This window comes from Doryrhamphus excisus, chromosome 3, assembly GCF_030265055.1.
Source record: "Doryrhamphus excisus isolate RoL2022-K1 chromosome 3, RoL_Dexc_1.0, whole genome shotgun sequence".
Lineage (NCBI taxonomy): Eukaryota > Metazoa > Chordata > Actinopteri > Syngnathiformes > Syngnathidae > Doryrhamphus > Doryrhamphus excisus.
In genome coordinates this window covers 7,734,915-7,756,562 of record NC_080468.1, presented here as the reverse complement: position 1 = coordinate 7,756,562, position 21,648 = coordinate 7,734,915, and the positions used below count along the sequence as shown (strand labels likewise).

At 40.6% G+C, this 21,648-nt stretch overlaps 2 protein-coding genes across 4 annotated transcripts in view; both read right to left on the bottom strand.

Moving 5' to 3' along the window:
- Positions 1 to 2,528, bottom strand: part of yeats2 (YEATS domain containing 2) — a 19,591-nt gene extending 17,063 nt beyond the window's left edge. For all 3 annotated transcript variants that reach the window (XM_058066393.1, XM_058066394.1, XM_058066396.1), the window contains exons 1-5: positions 2,383 to 2,528; positions 1,873 to 1,985; positions 1,674 to 1,771; positions 1,439 to 1,531; positions 837 to 1,070 (exon numbers count right to left, since the gene is read on the bottom strand). In XM_058066393.1, coding sequence (XP_057922376.1) covers positions 837 to 1,070; positions 1,439 to 1,531; positions 1,674 to 1,771; positions 1,873 to 1,972 — 525 coding nt within the window. In that variant the 5' untranslated portion in view covers positions 1,973 to 1,985; positions 2,383 to 2,528. The remainder of the gene's footprint in view (positions 1 to 836; positions 1,071 to 1,438; positions 1,532 to 1,673; positions 1,772 to 1,872; positions 1,986 to 2,382) is intronic.
- Positions 2,379 to 21,648, bottom strand: klhl24a (kelch-like family member 24a). The gene is made up of 8 exons (XM_058066397.1): positions 21,442 to 21,648; positions 18,108 to 18,191; positions 17,183 to 18,027; positions 14,590 to 14,774; positions 12,129 to 12,247; positions 8,059 to 8,247; positions 6,680 to 6,868; positions 2,379 to 6,610 (listed from the first exon to the last, which is right to left on the bottom strand). The coding sequence occupies exons 2-8, from the start codon at positions 18,180 to 18,182 to the stop codon at positions 6,410 to 6,412; spliced, it is 1,803 nt and encodes a 600-aa protein (XP_057922380.1). The 5' UTR covers positions 18,183 to 18,191; positions 21,442 to 21,648; the 3' UTR covers positions 2,379 to 6,409.

Sequence of the window (21,648 nt, the reverse complement as noted above, 5' to 3'; positions counted from 1 at the left end):
CCAACTGAAGGAATGGGATAGCGTGCAGTGAGAGTGCAATCCAGCAGGAGATAAGCACACAGGGCCAACAGAGCAGTCAGATGTGTACAAGAACCATAAGATCACAAAGTCGCACTCATGGAAGAGGTCATGCATCCAAGAGTTAAGATCAATGCCCTTCATACACCATATTAGCCCAAGACAAAAGTCAGCAAAATATCCTATTGTCTTACATCAGGGGTCTCAAACTCAATTTACCTGGGGGCCACTAGGGCTAAGGTCTGGGTGAGGTTGGGCCGCATCAGGGTTTAAAAAAAAACTAAAAATATTTTTTTTATTTACAGTTTTATCCCAAATAATTTCCTGCATTTTTTTTTGTACCCAGCGTTATAAGCCTGTAGCTTCACCGCTAAGCCAATGTCGGAGTTGTTGTTATTGTTGGACCATTGACAGTGTCTTATTTATTGATTTGCACAAAACAAACAGCTTAGCAGCTGAAATAAAGCACCTGGAGTTAGTGGAGTTAAGAAGTGTTGGAACCGGCCTCCAGACTGTATCATGGTATAGGCGGGGCAAAATGGCGTCACTTGTGCTGTCATTTTTGGCATCCATATCAACATATCGACATAAAAAAATAAAAAAAAATCAAGGAGGGGGCCTCAAACTAGCATCCTGTGGGCCGCATTTGGCTCGCGTGCCGCGAGTTTGAGACCCATGTCTTATATATGCAATTAAATGACATAGTCTGAGTCAGAGGTTTTCTTCCTGTCACACGCACGTGACTTCAGGAAAAAAAAGCAAGTTCATAAAATTCAAGCACGTCATAGAATACCTTGCTCATGCTTAGTTAGACCCACCTTGCCAGTGTTGCGTCCAGGTCTTCGCTCCTGCCTACTGCTGCTCTCCTCCCGCCATGACGCTTCAGCATCTTTGTCAGTGCCATCTCCATGTTGCGACAGGGACTCGGACTCAGACTGGGCTAGGGAAGGCGTCTCCGAGCCCTGGTTGAGAGGGGAGGAGGAACGCGACGGCGACTCGAGAAATCGGCGGATAGCTGGATGGTTCAACACGGCAGGGTCACTCTTGGAGGGCTGCACAGCAACATTGGGGAAAAAAGGAAACATCCATTTCCAATATATCGTTTGGCGTTATTGGGTCAAAAATGAACTTGAGTCTTTTGTAGCTGACTTCGGGCAAGATGCATGGCTTGATCACCAGTCAAACACAAGGTACACACAACAGAACAGACATACAACCATTCATATATTGACATTTATGGGCAATACGGAGTCTGTAATTAGGCTTACATGCATTTTAAAAGGAATCCAGAGTACTCCACAAAGATTTTTTCAAAGATTGAAACCCATATCTCCTGATCGTGTGGGGTGATGAGACATGCTAACCACTGCTATGCACTAGTCCACTAACTATAGAAAAAAATAAATAAAAAGCAAATTACCTCCTGGAGTTTTGTCTGCCCAGTATTTGCATAGTAATTGGCCACAATGCATGCTCGCAATTTGTCCATCATCCTTCTGGCTTCATTGAGTCGCTAAGAAACAAGAAGTACAGAGAGAAGTACATCAACACATGTCCAAAAAGAAGAGCAAGACGAAACAGAGTTTATTTAATAAGATATTTATGAACATTTTTTTTGTTTCACTAATTAAATAATGGTGGACTGTATGCTTTACCTGACTGATAATATCTATCTCATGTTCTTTGTTCTTTATCTCCAAAGAGAACTGCTCAGTGATGATGGCTTCTATCTTCTGTACTGTTGCATGTCGGGCTGTTTGAAGGAAATATTAAATACAGCAAGTAAACAACACAGTAGTAGAATATAATACTATACATGATGAAGCATGACAGGTGCACACTGGACCAACTTACCACTTAATTCTGCTGCTTTGTTTCGCTTACTATTTTGTATTAATGAAACATCTTCATAGTCAGGATCGCCGTCCTCTATTTTCCTTTTAACCCCCGACATGTTTTTTTTTCTCCTGCAAAAGAGAAACTGGAGGTGCTAACTGAATTAAACATACAGTGCAAGCGCCTCACTATGCAGTAGTGGCGATGCATAGCATTGAACTAAGCGGCGAGCAAAGGTGCTGCAGCACAGCGCTCATGCTAACTAGCTCGCCGCTTACGCTAGTGTGGGTGCACTGATTGGCTCTAACACATATATTCAAAAATTTAAAACTATTCAATAAAGCGTACTTATTGTCAGACAATAGACATGGGCGTGTAATACACTTTTATGTCTCACATACTGGGTATTCAAGCAAAGACTGTGGTCGTTTGTACAGCCGGTAGCCCCAGCCATGCTAGCAGGCTAGCTGAACGTTAGCACGCGTTTTCGAACACAAACGTCATGTATTTTTTGAAACATAAACTCACGAGGAAAAGCCCTGTCGTGTGAAGATGCGTCCCTTTGTGGTGCTCTAGTTATATTTCAGTGGCATCGGATCCGCTTGAGTGATACACTTTGCATGTCTCACACTCGTGTTTGGTTAAATTGCTAAATCTCGATGTGGGCAAGGAAGCTAAATTATGGCTAGCTAGCCGTGAAGTTCACCAGAATGGCCGCTAAGAGGCGCTATTGTGAAAGTTGATGGCTGGATGGATTCTGTGATTGAGCAGACCCCAACAGATTATACTTGTACTGTTCAGAGTAAGGTGTCAAATGAATGATAATGAAATAAAAATACAAAGTTTTTGGTACAGAAAGAAAAACTTTATTGGTTTCTTGTACACAACTCAACACTTACAAAAATCTGAAAACATCACATCATACATACATAGTGTAGTAAAGGTTCATGGTAATGGTTCAAACTCAACCGGTTTATTCTTTAAAAGGCACATTATTAAACAGTTAAGAGCCCATCAGCATCTCATCTACACGTGTTGGTGTCTGACTCCATTCAAATCGAAATGATTCTGCACACGGTGTGGCACACAAATCCACAAAAAACATGCAAATGCTAAAAATAAAGTAATGTAAATATGAACTCAAAACGTGTATGAAAGTCGAAATTTTAAAAAATTATCAAAAGGAAAATAATAACAATGGACGACATATTTTTTGTGTCCCATTTGAGTAAATACTCAGTGAAATCCCAGACACACGCACAAACACTACAAAGTGATCACCATCCTTGCTACTTTACTGTGTTGCCTCCATGTTGGCCTCCTGTGGGATTCTAACTATGGCGGGTGAATGAGTCTGTGTGTGATGTTTTTGGCCCTGCGGCAAAAAGGAGGCGCTAACAAGGGGCCCTTCGATATGTCACAAATAACATTTACTGATACAGTAAGAAAAAAAAATCATCTACTGTCATCTAGTCTTTCAAAGTGCACAATTGGGGCTCTCGGTTAAATACAAAAAAAAATGCAACCATGAAGAGATAAGTTTAAATACAAGAGAAAAAAACAAGTTCACAGCAATGTCTTGTCTATCAACACCTATTATAAAAACATTTACTGACCTTAAACCACACCTTTCAACAGCCCTCGTCATTCACAACCATCTGGATGGGTGTAAGAATTGGTGTACTGTGTGGGATTGATTGTTTAATCATTAAAACATTACTAGCTGTAGCCAGCAGAGGCGCTATTGATTCAGTCTCAACTCCTTTCCACACAACATAATGGGAAGTTGAGCCCCAAGGCTAACACCTCAAGGGGAAATTTTGGCCTGAAAAGGAAAGATTTTTGGATTTTTTTTTAAAAACACACAATTGATGTCTACATTAGTCCCTCGTTTATTACAGTTAATTGGTTCCAGACCCGACCGCGGTAAGCAAATTTCAGCCAAGTAGGATTCGTTATTTCTAAATCTAATATTTAGGTAGTTAGAACATACAAATCTGGGTACAACCTTCTAAATATGGGTTTTAACATTAAAAGGGCCCTATGATTTCTGCATTGACTGAATTGTGGGCGGAATTGACACATAAAAACGGAATTTACTGAGACATGGAATCTCGCATTAAGTGACAATGTGAATGAAAGAGGAGAGGAACGTTAATGTGGGGAAGTATTTCCCTAGTGGTCCAATCTGCCGTGGCGAAACCGCCCACTATGTCAAAACAGCGGCCTAAAACACTAGGAATGTTAAAAAATGGGAGCTAGTGAGCTTAGCTTAGTTTACCAGAGCATGCAAATGCTGCTGTGCAGGCCTGATGAGTGTTTGAATTGTGATTTACAGCTGTAATGTTTTACGATGCCCGCTGACGTTGTGCAGATGCTGGAGGAAAACAGACAAGAGGCACGTTTATTCTTGCGCCCAGCTTGTCTTAACTGTCAACATTTTGTCTAATTTTGTCCAAATCGTCCATAAGTATGAATGAGAGTGTGAATGGTTGTTTGTCTATATGTGCCCTGTGTCCAGCATGCCTGCACGAGGGGGTATCAAAAATGGATGGATGGGATCATAATATTAGGAATGGCATCAGCGACTACAGCTTCCTTACAATACAAAACAATATGGAAACAACATAATTTTGGAAAAAATACGATGGATCTCATAGGGCCCTATTAATGACACCATCTGGTTATGAAATATCACCTATATAGTCACCTTTACACTCATTACCCAATACAGTATATATAATTAGAGGAAATAAGACATCAGGAGTTCCAAATTGTGTTTTATCTGGATTATGGCTGCAAAGGTATCCTGTGTTGAATATAAATAATTAGAATTATGTTATTAGACTCCAGCATACCCCCGTGAACCTAATGAGGATAAATGTCATAGAAAATTAATAGATTATTTTATGCCTGTTGTGAGGTCATTCAAACCTGCACTTGCATGTTTCACCTACTGATCCTTAGTGACCGGTTAGATTACTGCATATCACAATTTAAATGTGTCCTCTTATAATATAATGCCTTATATGCCATGTATTTTAGTTCATTTAGCCATTTTGTGCCAATAATAGGTCATGTTCATCCATGAAACAGCATGATTTATGAATTCATGTATGTTTGAAAAACCACAATAGAGTGAAACCGCAAAACTGGAACCACAATGTGGCGAGGGACGACTATATTTATAACTTAATTCATTTTGTACCCATCCCTACTGAGCACTGCTTCTCACATCACCGTGGCTGACTAGTAAACCCACAAACACACATGGAGGTATCTACGGTTACCCCGAGTTATGTCTTTAAAAGCAAGTGCCCATGTCAAAGGTGCCAGCCTTAGTGAAGTGTTAAACAGGAAGCAGCCATTGCAACCTAATTCATCCAAACGGAAGTCACACAAATGCAGCAACTGTATATACAGGCACAATTATTGTATCTTACCAAAAAAGGCCTCTTACATCTAATAAAACAATCCTCATACCCACTACACTATTAAACAATGGCTAAATCTATGAAGTACACATACATAATACATGTTAAAAAACACATACCTTAATTAAAAAAAAACAATACCAGTAAGAAAAAGCTCAAAATGAATGATAATGCTGCAAAATAAAGCTTAAAATGGCAACACAAGATGGGAAAAATTTCCATAAATATACATATTATTGTGTATTGTATATCAGCAACAAGGACTGTCTGTATCTGCTGTCTTTTGGGTTTTTTAAATTCTTTAGCACATATGAAATGATCCTATTTGTAACTGCCACAGGCTGCTTATCTCTGAGTCAAACAATCTATCTGTCTGTCTATCTATATAGTATATATATATATATATATTTGCGTCATTATATATTAAAAATGTGCTTGATTTGAAATTATTTGAAAAAATAGATATCATAGCTCGATATCATAATATTGTTAGTTTATATTGACTGCTGTTATAAATGACTTCTGCTCATTAAAATGTTAAGACTGGTTGAAAAATTGTTTGTTTTTTTAATTAATTGCAAACAAGCATTACATTGCTTGATCAAAAGTTTGATCAGCTGAGTAAGGGAGTAAGTAAAGGCCACAGCCTTTAGAAGAAATGGGAGTAAGACAAAAGCTTAATTTACTGCTTACTCTATTTTGTTTTTGCCTCACTCCCATAAAATCCAACAATGGAAAATGTAAATTCTTACAATTTTTCAACTGGTCTTAACATTTTGATCAGGAGTGTATATGTTGCAGTAGATGTCCTGTGCATTGATATCAATTAGTGGGAAAAGAAGTAGTGTGAACGAGGACAGCTGTGCAAGGTGGTGAAAACAATAAACTTGACTTTTCTTTGGAGTTTTCAATGCTATTAATATGAGCATAACGATGGACACTAAAGTGATTACATACAGAGAAACTCTTAATAGCTAAAGGTTCACAGCAGTGCAATGCTACATGATACTGTGAGAAAATAAATTAACTGAATAACGAGTGTAATGTGATGAAGGGGTGCCAAAAAGCCCAAGCGTCTTTAAACTGGTGCAGTAATATAATGTGAGCGCCTCTGTTTATTGTCATGGCCTGTGGTATTTGTCATTGAAGCGATGGATAGTTACACAGCCATGGTAAGAGATGCACCGCGGCATCGCTGCAACTCCTGTGATGATGCCTGTTGCCGGGTCGTAGCACATGATTGTATCCGTCGCTTCGCCATTTTCACCCCGGCCGCCCAGAATGAAGATCTTACCGTTACACACGGACATGCCACAGCTCTCCTGCAAGCAAAAAACAACAGTGATTAGATTCACTGAACAAATTCTGCGTACAGAAAATGTTCTACTGACCTGTTTGGCAAACGTGTGCACCACATGCATCCAGTAATCCTCCGTTGGGTCATAGCAGAATATGGACTTGGTCAGACCGCCGCACACGTAGATGAGGTTGTTGAGCGAGACGGCGGTGATGCAGCGCTTGGCGATGGGGATGTTAGCTCGCAGCAACCAAGCATCTGTCTCTGGATCGTAGCACTGGACCTGGGGTGTACAGTCAATGGATGCCAATGTCAGATGGAGACGGTGTCAACTAATACCGTATCAAGTCCAGGACCCTGAATAAGCTCTTTTTAAGGATATCCATTAGGACTTTCATCAGACTTTCATTCATTCATTCATTTTCGACCGCTTTTTCCTCACGAGGGTCGCGGGGGGTGCTGGAGCCTATCCCAGCTATCTTTGGGCGAGAGGCGGGGTACACCCTGGACTGGTGGCCAGCCAATCACAGGGCACATTTAGACAAACAACCATTCACACTCACATTCATACCTATGGACAATTTGGAGTCACCAATTAACCTAGCATGATGGCAGAGGGTGGAATTGAACCTCCAAGCTGTGAGGTCTGCGCGCTAACCACTAGACCACCGTGCCGCCCTGGGTCTCAGACTTACGGAACCATATTTTGTGGTTCTAGACTTGACACCAAAATTTAGTGTAAATGAGGCCCACGCACCCTGGGAAAGATGATGGGATGAAAGGATGACAGGATCAATGAAACAGCCAAGTAAAAAATAGAGCTTCTACTACTACTACTACTACTATGAACATCTCCCATCACTGGGAGTGCTTCCGGCTCCCCAGCATGCTTTGGCCATTTGCTCTGTAAAAGTTGCTAAAGTTACTGTATGTGTTTAGGGTTAATATAATTATTTATTCTCCACCTGGGGTAGTAGTTGCCCTGTGTATGTGTCATCTACAGTTCCTGTTGAGTATTAAGTTGCTATATGATGGTTAGGATGTCATTTCTTTTTTGACACTTTTTTGACCCTGTTTGGGCCCCCTGCTTTAAGTCACAATCAAAGACAAAAACAATATTTTTTTTAAAATCATGTTTTCAATATAAGTGAAAGAATGCCTGGTAAATTTCAATAAAAACTTAAAATCAGCATCATGACACCTCCTCTATTGTTTGTCAAGTTGCCAAACCTGTCTCTGTATTATGGCTGCAGGTCACTGGGGCATGTGAGTGACAGAAAGAAAAGCTCTGACTCATTTATGACGGAGCTGTTGTGGCACCACCTTCTGGACACACTTACATATCTCCTGTCCACATTGTTGTATCTCGACAGCATAATCATAATCAAAAGCTTAGCTGCGACAAAAAGGCACCGCAGCTGTCATCACTAAGTGTGTGCTTAAGGAAGTTGGGCAAACATCTGCGCTTCCCACCTTGTCTGAACAGGTGTTGTCGTCAGGCCCTCCTCCTATGACAAAGAGCTTGCCGGCACAGCTCGCCACGGCCGGAGAGCTGACCGCCTCCTTTAAGGGAGCCACCTCTGTCCAGCGGTTTGAGAAGGAGTCGTAACACTCCACGCTGCTAAGGCGGCTCTGACCGTCGTAGCCACCCACGGCGTAGACCTGAGGACCCACACACACATACAGAAGACATCAGCTTTAAACACAGAGCAAGAGTGCTGTTTATGGCAAAGTTCAAACACAAAGAGCTCACGTAATTATAAAGGTGAACATGTGTTTGTGCATCAGCGAAAAGAGAACCAGTCTATCTGGTGTGGAGAGGGAAAAAAAATGACGCACTGCTTCCAAACACACAATCACCGACTGACGTCTATAAACTCCGGCATACAGGCTATTGTTAACGGCTAACCTTACCATTTAGCATGACTCTCGCAGACAATATGTCTTCAACCTTTGTGCTATATTGACATAGTAAGTGTCCATAAAACATTTTAATGGCACAAATAAAGTAAGCAGCTTTGTCACAGTCAATACAATAACCTGCACAATCTAAGAGTGGAAAACACTAGAAAAACTGCTGATATGAATTTATAAAAATGAGAAGTAATGCTTCATGTCTGACACAATCGAAACCCCTCTTGTTCTTCTCGTCCTTCTAATGCAAACAAGTACTAAGAGGCACAGAGAGCGGAAGTAAAAAAGTGTATGGAGGAGGAACAAAAAAGACAGGAAAACATACCAATCAATAAGAAACATGGAGGGAAACGTTTACATTTTTACGTATATTTACATTTTACATCTAACTGCATCACTGCCTATGGTAGGTTTGGCAGTTCATGAGGTGTTTTACGTGTGCTGATGACAACAAAACTAACTAAAACAACTAAAACTAACTCAAATATATATATATATAAAGCTTGGGCAAAGGTAAAATGACAACTTCCTTTCTCGTAAATTTAAGACTTTTTTCTCATAAATGTACAACTTTACAACGATTGCCGTTATTTGCTGCTTTCTGGTCCCTTGTTGGAGAGGGGGGCCAGCAGAGGTTGCCGCTGTCTGGAACTCGCCCTGACAGAATCGGACAATATCTGAGGTGGTCCACCTCTAAGAGGCGCTGCAACGGAGGGCCATGCTTTGGCTGGGGATCATCCCAAGACCTGCGGCTGACCAACTCTGCTGATGTCACTACATCTGCTTTTGGACCATTATCATCATGTATGAAAGGGGGTACTCATGGGATGACAAAACAGGCTCTTGGGGAACACAAGACCAGAGAGGTTGGGAAAACACTATTGTATATGCATGCCAACCAAGGTCAAATTTTACATTTACAAGTTCCACTGTATTTATTTTATTGTATGTTATTGTTATATGTGATATATGTTCTGCTCAAAAAACATGTTAGCATACATGTATTGCAGACATCCTCAAAGTTATATCGTCATCTGTCAAATCATCAATGACTCTGGAATAATAGCTAAATGCCATCTTTGCCCCTGAAAAGGCATTTTGCATGATGGCAGACATACTGTTCAACCTATCTTGCTGAAATTTCACAGATGTGTCCTTGTCAGTCCCCGAAAGGTGTATTCCAAATTTGGTGGTGATTCAGCTAAACATCCTAAAAAGTTACAATGGGTGATTTATAGAGTGCATTAAGCTTCGTGTGTCAATCACACTTATCAGGTAAAACTTTTGTATTTAATAACCACCACCATTTAGTTTAGTTTAGTTTAGTTTATTAGCACAGGCAACATAGTGGAGTTTAGGTTTTGCTGAATTTTCTCCCTTTTGTGTGCAGCAGCTCAGGAGTTGAAGAGTTGGCTTACACAAACAAATTCACAGTCATGTGAAAAAAATTAGGCCACCCCATAGGGTGTACATAAGTTTAACACACAGCCTTCTTCGAGTTCTAGTTTGCGCTGCATCTCATAAATGAGGAAATTATGAGGAAATTAGTAGACAAGGATGGGAATATATATGTAAAATATATTTTGCATAAATTGTTAAAGGAGCAAAATCTTTTCACCAAAAAGCAGAAACCGACACGGAAAAGGGCATAAAAGTGAAGCAAAAAGCACACATGTGTGGCAGACATAGGAAGTAGTCAAGAGACATGAACCTCCTCCCCTGGGAGTAAAAGGAATGTGTCTTTCCAGGAATAATATCTATCCATGTGTGCAAGCACTAAAGCTGTATTACTGTAGCGTCACTGTGGAGTGTGTGTATACAGAGCATGCTCAGCTTTTTAACACACAAATGTACATTAATGACGCACCATGGTAGAACAACTTTCTTTGTTATGTACTGACTTTTACAACAACAACCTGCTTGTGACCTAAATGTTTACCAAAAAAACACCCAAAATGAAAGCCATGCTTTTCAATGAACAAAGCCCTCTAAAATGGTGTATGCAGTAAACAAGCGTGTGAACATTCTTCAGGACAAAAAAAACATAAGCACGCAAACACAAAACATGTGTATATATCCAGGCATCTTTTTTGTCTTTTTTAAACATTCTCTTTGTCAGATAATTACAACCTCTTTTGAGTTGCACATGCTAATGCAATGCAAGTAGTCAGTAATGTTTTAATTTATCTTGTTGTTTACATCTATCCAGTTCAGGACATTACAACAACTATCTCAATAGTAATTTCAATAAAGTAGATTATGCATAACAATCATAACTTACTCTGCTGCATATTGGATGTATTGCATTACACGTATTGTATGTATGCAAACACAGCAGAGCATACACATGATGAGAGCTACTTTGCTACCTACAGGCATAAGTGATGGGCACAGATCCAAGAAACATCCGGTAACCTAAAACAGGAACGTCCACCTGGCCTTGCATTGGGAGACTGTAAATAGCCCAGCCAGTAGAGGCAGAGACATTAGGCATCTCATCACGTGTACGCATATTTCAGTCAAAAAGGATTTCACTGCAAGATGCTGGATTTGCGTGAGAAGTCAGTTACTGGATGAGGGGGTGGCCTTTAAACGTATCTTTGTTTTCACGCTATGGTAAATGTCTACAAGCCAGAGGCATTTTGGACTTGTATGAGAAATTTCAAGTCAATCGGATTCATTCCGAGTACAGGTGACGCATGGGGAGAGCATGCAAACTCCACACGGAGATACACATACAGATTCAAACCCAGATCTTCTCGATGACTGTTTAGTTTGCTTCCTGTGACGAGCAAGTAAATAGATAAGAGTAATGTTATTGCTGCTGGAATTATTCAATTCATGACAACAGTGACAAGCTAAGAACTCAAAAGGAGAAGGTGTTTGCGGCGATGGGGTGTCCACCTCTGAATGGGGAAATAATGTACTTCACACTGACCAATTAAAGGTCGCACTTAAAAGGTCAGCGTCGCCACAGCTCAAGGATTTTTTTGGGAGGTGCATGTTAAGCTACGTGCAGTGGAAACTGAAACCGGCAAAATGTGTACCTGCGGCTAAGCACACAGGTGTATTCAAGGGTCAACATACACACCTTGCTGGCAGGTTGGCCAACTTAAGCTGGATTTGTCATATACCAGGTAAATATTGCTAACGGTGGCATTTTTGTGACTCTGAGTTTTTGATGGAGGAAGAAAAGATATTGTGTGTACCTTTAAACAATGGATATTGTTGCTCCTCGTGACAAGTTGCCCTTATGGTCCAACATGACTGATAAGCAGAAAGGTGGCTATTGACACAGGTGACTGGAATTTAGACTGACTTCCTATCTGCCACTCTAGAACAGTGACTTGATCATTAGTGTCAATCAGGTAGGGAGAGAATGGTACACTATGTTTAAAACCAAATTCCTACGTGTCTGGAGGTTGAGGGAGCATTTGGAGTACTTATATTTGACTCTTGGAGGTGTGACTGGGACTTAAAAGTAGACTAAAAGCTCTGTAAAGCATTCTAGTAAATTCCAAACAAGTTAGTCTTAAAGTTCATTATAAATGTAAACGCAGGCACTCCTTGACGGGCGCTTGATCCACACTTTGTATTTATACCACAAGCATGTTTAAAAAGTCACTCACTTTGCCCAGCAGGACGCCCATCTTATGTCTCCAGCGTCCTTTGTTTAAAGAAGCCACTCTGATCCACAGGTTGAGTTGGGAGTTATACATCCACACATCCCTGCTGTTGATGCGACCACCTGTACAAGATCATTTAAGAACATTTATTTTAGCATTATTTGAAAAGCAGCCAAGATTTGCTATTTCATCTGAAACAAGTTAGAAGTAAAAAATTCCCTCGTGAGTATCTTATCAAACGTTTTCCTCCTTATCTAAACAGTTTAAAAGGTGCAAAGAAAGGTCAAATATATGAAAAACGTACTGTAAAAAGTTACAGAATAACAGTATTTGGCAGTAAATCACCACGTGAGTCTAACATACCCTTGAAAAAGCCCCTCATCCTCAAACACACAACTGTTTTTCTAACCGCGGATCACATTTAAAAACAAACCCTTTGTCTGTCAGTGTTATTTTAAGAAATGAGCTTGTTTGACGTGGCTAAAAGGTTGATTTTAAGACACTACTAGTAGTAAATGACAGCATGCATCCATGCTTATATAGCTGCTGTGTCACTAAAGACCAAGACTGAATTTCAACAATTTTGAAAACAAGTCAGACAGGGGACTTCAAAAGTAGCCTTGTAATCTTAAAAAGGGCGGACATGGTGCATGTTTTCATTAAAAACATGATTCATCCAGTTCACCTGGAGATGACCTCAGGCAATAACAAAGAAGAGGCTCTGCCATTTGTGTGGCATTTATAATGGACACCATTTCTGCACATGTTAATAATGGTTAATAGAATGTTATGAATGCAAAGAATTCTTGCTGCCTGAAGACATACAGTGAGTACAGTCTTCCCATTTCAGCAACCTTTATATTGTATTATAGAGTCGTCAGTGTACAGCTTACAGACATACATACAGTGTACATAATTGACATAATTGACCTCTCCATCACCTTCACCTTTGGCTTCCTCTGCAAAGCAAGTCCCCCAAGTGATGGGATCATGATCTTCTTCAGAATGTCACAGTTCATGTTAGAATCCATGCTTTCCTCAATGAACCGCAGCTCCACCCGACCAGGAGCACCCATGCATCTCCACCCTTAATAATACCACTCTCACACTTGACTGTCGCCAAGAAACAATTTCCTTGACTTGAATGAGTATCTAGACAATAACGGCTGTGGGTTGGCAATTTTTTTTTTACTAGCATATCCAACTTCCATTTCTATATAATTGTCCTTTGAGCAGATATACTATAATTTAAAAAAGCTGCTCAGAGGTGAGGGCTGTAATCTATTTTGTGAGATACTGTATCCGTAACGTATGAGCTACACAACTGTGGTATTCAAATGTGCATATGTGGTTACGTTTGATAAAGTCTTGACAAAGTACAGTGCATGGTTTGAGGTGTTGCAGTGACTGTCAAGAGTTGGGTGTCCTGGGAGAGAAAGCATGACTGGTTCTGGATAAACACTTGCTATATTAGACCAGAGCTTACTGCAGCTGTGCAGAATGAACTAGAAGCAACCCTACCATATTATTTACTCCAGTTACAGAGCGGAGGCACATAGGCAGTGTAGTGGAGGGTAGACAAAGTACAATAATAAGAGTGGTTATAAAAATGGGTCAGTGAATGTGTGTCTGTGAGATGAAGAGAAAGGGGAGGGATGTGTTGACTTTTCCAGGCGGAGTCTTGGGGGTAGATAGACGGTGCACATGTGAGGACTTGGCACTGAGCTCATATTAAAAAAAAGAGAGCATAAACACAAGGGCTAAAGGAAAGAACTCACTTTTCACCTTCTTCTTTACATCTTTCAACTGTCGGTGTTGGTGCTGCTGTTTTTTTTGTCCAGCACGTTTACAGCATATGCTGGGCATGTTTGAGCATGACCTATCTTTGAACACACTTTTACAATATGGTATATCCTTGGAGAAAAAAAAATGGCTTCCAAGGTCATCGTGTAAAAAACATTGAGAAGAACAAAAACATTGCGAGTTTGGCTGAAAAGTTACAGTAAATGATGTCATGCTAATTTAGGTGTGTTTGTCACCAAAGAAGGCTTACACCATTTTTGGCTCAGGCTAGTTTCCAAACAGTCACGGAAAATTAAACTGCATCAAATAGCAAATATATCAAAACATAATATAAAAATACACCCTATAAGTTACAAACTAATGGGAAAGATAAAGGCCCCAATGGACTGACGACTACAAAATATAGCAGGCCAATAAGGGAAGTCTGGGGAGTGCATCCAGATGTTTCCGTCATATTTTCCTTCAATTCTAGTGTGCTGCAACAGTAAAAATAACCCAAGACAGAAAGTCATCGTGGCCATCATTTGGAAGGCCCCGCACACACAGATTCCAAGTGAATACCTCATAGTACTGCATATGAATTATTATGTACATTTCATTGTGACAATCATATTCATACCATTTAGATTTTGTTGATGATCCAGCAAAGCGGGGCTCTTACCTGACACCAGAATATCATTGCGGAGGGCGCACACAGCGTATTCTGACTTGGTAAACTCTGGCAGTTTGGCAAGTGACTTCCACTCGCCGGTCACTGGATCATAGCACTCGGTGTAAGGCAGATTAAAGCCTCCCACTCTTTCACAACCACCGACCACCACTATCACCTCAGAGTAGCCAGTCGACCTAGAAGAGAGAGAGAGAGACTGTTTCAATACACCGAAGAAATTAGTAGTTTAGCCCGCGTAACATATTGGTGCGGGTATAAGAGAATCCCATGCCTTGGTGACTCAGTGTTGTTGTGTTATTAATACGCTGTGTGAGTGATACTGTGTATTTATTACAATAACCAGCATATAAGCATCAAACAATTGATACAATGATTCACCTGCTCCCTCTCCATCATTGGTGGAAATACAACTTAATAGACCTTAAACGGGACCTGTTATACTCATTATTATACTCAATCTTTGTATTGAGTTCTGGACTGTTACAGACAGCTATACATCATCAAAGGCTTTCTAGATCTTCCAGTCTATGCACCGCTTCTTGTAATGTTTCCATGGACTGCCAAACAGTCTGTGTCCACGCTGTGGAAGTGCTGCCCAAAATATAGCCGTGGCGCTGGAATTTAGACTTAATTACACCCTACTGTAAACACGACAATAAAGTAAACTGTAAACATTTGGTGTGTAGCTCCAAGAAGCGCTATTGTCCACTTTATCTACTTTTTATACACCTTTATACACCTTTCCAACATTATAGACGCCATATACAGTATCAAATACAGCAACATGTAATGAGTGGGCTATTTCACAATGTGTAGCACAGCCTGCTTCTTTTTAATACAGCTGTCCTCCGTGAAGACATGTAAGAATCCGTTCTGTTCTTCTACAGCAATAAGACACGCACATGTCCGCATTTAGATGGATTTGTTATGACAAGGAAGACAACGTTGTCGCTCCTACAAGAGTAGCTTCACTTATCTCCAGGCAAAGTTCAGTTTCAAGGGCTCCTATCAAGCTCATGTGCAACAAAAAGAAAATGCAGGGAATAAAGGCTACATTTCCACATGATCACATAGCTCAAAATTACTGGTTGGCAGAAACCCACAGTCCCAGCATATTTCAATGCAGTATGCTCCCTTTATGTGAGAGAATGTGCGGTTTGCATGTATGTAGTGTACACGAGACATGAGACAGTCCAACATAGGCGTGGCTCGTCTTAATACGTCTGTTCACGTGATGTTGTCTGGATGCTTCCCGAGAGCACAATAGAGGGAGAGAATCAGGCAACTACAAGGATTGATGCCCTTGGGCAAACGGCATGAAAATGGGGGACCAACTGCCGACTTGGCTTTCTGCTGTGAAGAGATGGGCCTAGATACTAACACAAAGCGCTTAAAATACACAGCACACAGATTTGATCAGTTAAAAACACTTGCACAGCCCCGAGTGAGCCGTTACAGCAGGTCATCTGACTCAATGGAGCAGCTGCTGTGTGCTGTACAGCTGCCCACCGTGTGTTGGTTTTGAATTTCATTAATGAGGCATTTCTCAGCGCCGCCCAGCCTTTGTCCTATCAAACAAACTCAAATGAAAAAACAAACATATGGTCGAAAGGAGCAGAGGTGAATTGGCAGCAGGTACAAGACTCAACATTTCCTTGTGGTTGTGCATTGCATCATGTTATTATTGAGTTATTTTCTTTTTTTTTCACTCAGAGTATGTGTATCAACATGCCCTGCTTCCTTGTTTAGCAATGTGCTGGCAGACATGCTTGGCACAATAACACTCCCTGTCGCTCTGTCACACGCACATATACACAAGAACAACAACAACACTGCCAGGGGCACTAAGTTGAAGTTGTAACCTCTGGCCATGCAAACGTGAAGCATGTTTTCTTCCCTCTATCTGACCTCTATCAACGCAGAGGAATGTCGACTTCTTTTCAACAACATCGACATCTGAGCACATAACCATAACAAATATTTCTGAATGGGGATGGGTGTAATATTGTCTTGATTGTTTGGAATTGATTGTAAATGTTGCAGTTGCAAAAGGCAGTCTCAACAAGAACAAGAACAAGAACATGACATTGACTATGGAAAGTGGAGCCACATCCACACGACTGTATCTCCTTATAAGCCTTATTATGCTCAGAACAACACTGGCATTGAAACAGAAGTTCACAACATTCAGGATGGTCATCACAGCCCTTTCTAAATTATATTTTTGTTCTTCTCTACACTGCATATATTTGGGTCATAAATTTGAGTTATGCCAATGCTGTAAAACGAGGCGCCAAATCAACAGTTGCTTTTTAAAAAATGTTGTCCTATTTAAGTAGCACCATGTATCCTTAGCAATGCAGTGTTTCAGCAAGCGTGCCATCGATTTCGTCTTCTGGAGTCCCTCTACTGATGTATTTAGTAACATGTGACATAACTGGAGAGGAACGATCACATGGAGTCATTCTATGAGCATGTATTTGACAAAGCCAATCAGGAGGACACGCTGCTTATTTCTATAATCAAACTTTTGTTTCTTTATCAAGGCCGCAATATAGGTGCAAACATTAGAGGCAAACATTACCTGCGTGGCCGGGTTCTGGGTGACATCATCTCATTTCCAAGTACATGGTAGCGCCTGGCCTCATGGAGAAGATGGTAGCACTCCGGAGCGTTCTGAATGAGCTGGTCGCCCTCCACAGTCTGGACAAAGTAATTGGGGTGCAAAAGCGGAAGACGCACGTGGTGCAGCAGAGCTTTAAGCATGGGCTTCCTGTGCTCCACACTGCTGTACACCCATCGCATCACCGCCTCAAACACCATCTCCTCCTTACCGACGGACAGCTCGTCACTGTCTATGTACTCCTCCAGTTCTTCCCTGCATAGGTCTAGGAACTCCTCATGCTGAGCCACATCAGAGAAGTTGGCCAGAGCGTAACTGCGGCAGCGACTGGCCAGCTGCTTGAGGGCATGAGCGTCAGCAAAGCGCTGGATACCGAGGCAGTTGCATGGGTCCAGCTGATCCTCCAGGAACTTTGCACAAGCGTCACGCAATGTGGAGATCTGGAAGAGACTGGAGGTCTCGAAGAGGAACTGGACATTCTCCGTGGTGATCTTTGCGCGGCCGGTGTAAACATAAGTGAGGAAAGAGTCCATGGCTTCGGCTAGAATGCCGTTGATTTCCACCAGCATCTCACGGCTCTCTCTGTGATCATTGCAGAACATGGCTCTGAAGTAGGAAGAGCAGGCGGAGAGCACGGCGCGATGGCAGGGGAACTCGCGGCCCTGAACGCTGATGACCACGTCTGTAAACAAGCGGCAGTCGCGGAACTCATTGAATACCTGCAGGATACCCTCGGAGTGGGACGAGCCAGAGCAGAAGTCCAAGACATCCTGGCAAGCTAAGATTTTGGAGTCAACCTCAAATACCTGCGGAAACACACTATTGGTTAAGATTTGGAAAAAGCTTTTCCTCAGAAGACATAAAACAAATGGACTTTTCAATGCACCTTGCGTTTGACAGCTGGTGAGTCTCTGATGCCAGTGTCCTCCCTGTTCATCCGTCTACCCAGGATCAACACCATGGCTGCAGCCTTCAAATGGACAGAAGCAAGAAGCAGCATTAAACAACACATTTACATAACTGCTATATAGGGATGTTCCGATCAGGGTTTTATGCTGCCAATACCGATCCCGAGCATCCATGAGTGAAATCGGCCAAAAGCTATCACTTAGATGAAGTCCATGCATTAATTTTCTATGCCACTTATCCTCACTAAGGTCGTGGGGGTATGCTAGAGCCTATCTAAGCCGACTTTGGATGAGAGGTGGTCATCAGCCAATCACAGGGCACATATAGACAAACAACCATTCACGCTCACATTCATACCTATGGACAATTTGAGTCACCAATTAACCTAACATGTTTTTTGGAACGTGGGAGGAAACCGGAGTACCCGGACAAAACCCACACACCAACCAGGACACAGATGAAGTGTAAATGTTTAAATGTACGACTGGCTAAGTTGACAAATATTGATGCCCACATGTGTGATCATTCACCTTTCGACTTTTGTGGCATCTTTGTTTACACACTTTGCCCGGTTGTCACTGCCTCATTAGTCCCAGCTCGCTAGCTGGTTAGTTTTCCGCCTAGGCTCTGGTCTTTTAACTCCAAATGTAACGTTTAAAGTGACATTTTGTCTTTAAAACAAGCAAGCAATGCTGTTATTTCGTAACTTGTTGCAAAAGTAGCTTTAATAGTGCTGGAAGTTGGATACATCTACGCTCATAAACCATGACACTGAATTCATACTGATTCATACTGTCTTGTTTAAGGAGGACAGACTTTTTTTATCATTGCTTCTGAAGTCCGGTTTGGCCCCGTCCGTGTTTGGGGACCCCAGTTTATGTCTGAATGAAACAAGCATTTAGGTGTAATGACAGGTTGGTGGTTTCTGGTCTACAGTAAGTATTGAAGGATTAATAAATAACTGTGCATGACAGTTGAAGTTATTATTATTCAAGTTATGCTTGTATTATTGGACAATTTTAAGCTGGCTCGATCTTTTGCAACATTCTAAAGCATCCTGATGAACTCAAAGTCAAACTCCCTATACAGCAAGAGAGTAAATATATAAATAAATAAAGATTCTGGGACGAGCGGAAGTAAAATAAAAAAAAACACTAGGATGTTCTTATCAATTCTAAATATGACAAAATTCCTGAATAAATGATGTACTGTAGTAAACTACATGTGCTGCATTTACATGCTCATTAATACACATCATCACTGGTACTGCTCATGTTACACACTTAAATACTACTCTGCTCTAAACATGTATAATTGTAAATGTCTCAATATAGTCATCTGTCATGTTTACATGTTTTATATTTATATCTTTTTATTCACTTTTTGATTGTTGCATCAACCCACCACACAAATTCCAGATTATGTGTGGACTATACCTGACAATAAACCTGACTAATGTGTGAGGTTACTAATATTTTTGTTAGAATAATAATGAAAATACCTCAGTATTATGAATGTAGTGTTAGATCAATACCTCTCTGACAGCTTGAATTAAAACGGAGCATTATTATCTTTGTCAAGGCACAATTGTTGTTACAGTTGACACATATGTACCTAATGAATTGTCTGGTGAGTGTACACAGAACCTAGCAACCCCATTGAATCCCTGTGGTACACACAAAGCACTTAAATAGAAATAACATAAAAGTAAAAAAACACACGAGTGACAGAACGCGTGGTGACGTACGCCTTGCGTCACTTTTTTTTTTTTTTAAGAAAATCTCTGTTTTAAAAAAGAATACTGTATCTGTGTTGACACTTCATCTACTGTACCTCATCACCCTGACGCAAAACAGTTGTGCCCTGCAGCACAATGAGACAGGAGACAGAAAGAGGCGGGAGACAGGTTGGGCAACCGTTGGAAGGGCCAACCTACATGTCAGTCAGGTTTGTTTTCAAATGGTGGGGGCAGAGATTCACCAGGGAAGTGAGCATAAACAACTGTGGAACAGCACAGACATAAACACAACATACGCGACTTGGAACTGAGGCTTGAGCAACATACATTAAGATCCATTTTTAGCCTTAAAGTTCCACTTCAGAGTAATAAAAAAAAGTGTCCCTGAGTTGTATAAGTCAAAAGTACATAAGAAGTTGAATATTTTGTGTCTCAAATCAATACAAAAAAGTGCAGTGTACTATGTCAAGCCATGGACATTTGGCTTCCATCAAACCATATCATGAGATAACCTCTGAGTGGGCCCCTACTTTCATGCCAGTGTCACCCTGAGCAGAATAACAATGCTTCCCGGGAGAATTGACCCGCAGCATGGATGTTGCTCAACTTCTCATAGCTGACGTCGTAGTGTGATGATAGCAAGAAGAGTTATGTCAATAGTACTATTACTTCCTATCTTTCATCCATCAATTACGCCAAGTAGGGATGGATATTTTATGTAATTTATTTTCAGTAGTTAATGTTTCATATTAGGAGTGACTCTGTGACTTCTCACAACTGACACAATATATTTGTCTACTTCAAATAAAACTATTCAACGTGATGTCTCACAAGTTATTATTCACTATTTATATCTACATGTAAAGGTCACATATTTGACCTCAATATGACTTTCTATTTGGCCACGATTCCTCCTGATAAAAGCCAAGCAGCTCATTGATAGATGAGTGAGGTCATATATTTCAGGTTATTTTTAAACTTTGGCTCATGTTCAACACTGTGTTTTTTATGTGCGTAAGTAAGTAAACCTGCCAGCAGCAAACCAGCAAGTAACATCTCATCAAGACCTAAGGAGTGGTATGGCCACAGCAGCAGACCTCTGACGAAGCACACTGACTATAAAGAAGACTTGAATTAAGTCCAAAAGCATTTGATGTCACTAAATAGAATGCATTTTTATTTCAAGTTCTATTAGAATGTAATCGCTTGGACTATGGTGTTACTGTTTATATTTTAATCTGTGCGATACATTAATTTATAATTAATAAAAAAACACTGTACAAAAAAACTTTAAAAAAATACATACACGACTCATTTAGAAAAGATGAATTTACATATTTTGAAAAAAGAATGGAATTGTTTAATTGTTCGGTTGAATGTTGGTCAGTGTATTGCAATACAGGAAACGTGTGCCTGTCGTAAACAAAGGGGACAGTATGTTTTGCCCACCATTAGCCCTCAAAAACACACTCAAAATCAGCTAAGGCAACATTTTAACAAGCCATAAAGTTATTATTTAAAAAAAACGATACAAAACACAGAGCACATCACAGTAATGGAAAATACGTATTACCTTAGGAAGGTTTCAAATGAAGCTTCCTGGAGGGAAATGCTGAAAAAGTGTCTTCTGGCAAAAAAATGGGTTTGAATATAATTTAAAAGAACTTTCCTGAAACAATTAAGGGACAAAAAATAAGATGTTACGCACCCCGTACATATTGACAATACATTAAAGCGACAACAAAGAGCTCTATCTATCTAACTGTAAACACAGAACCTA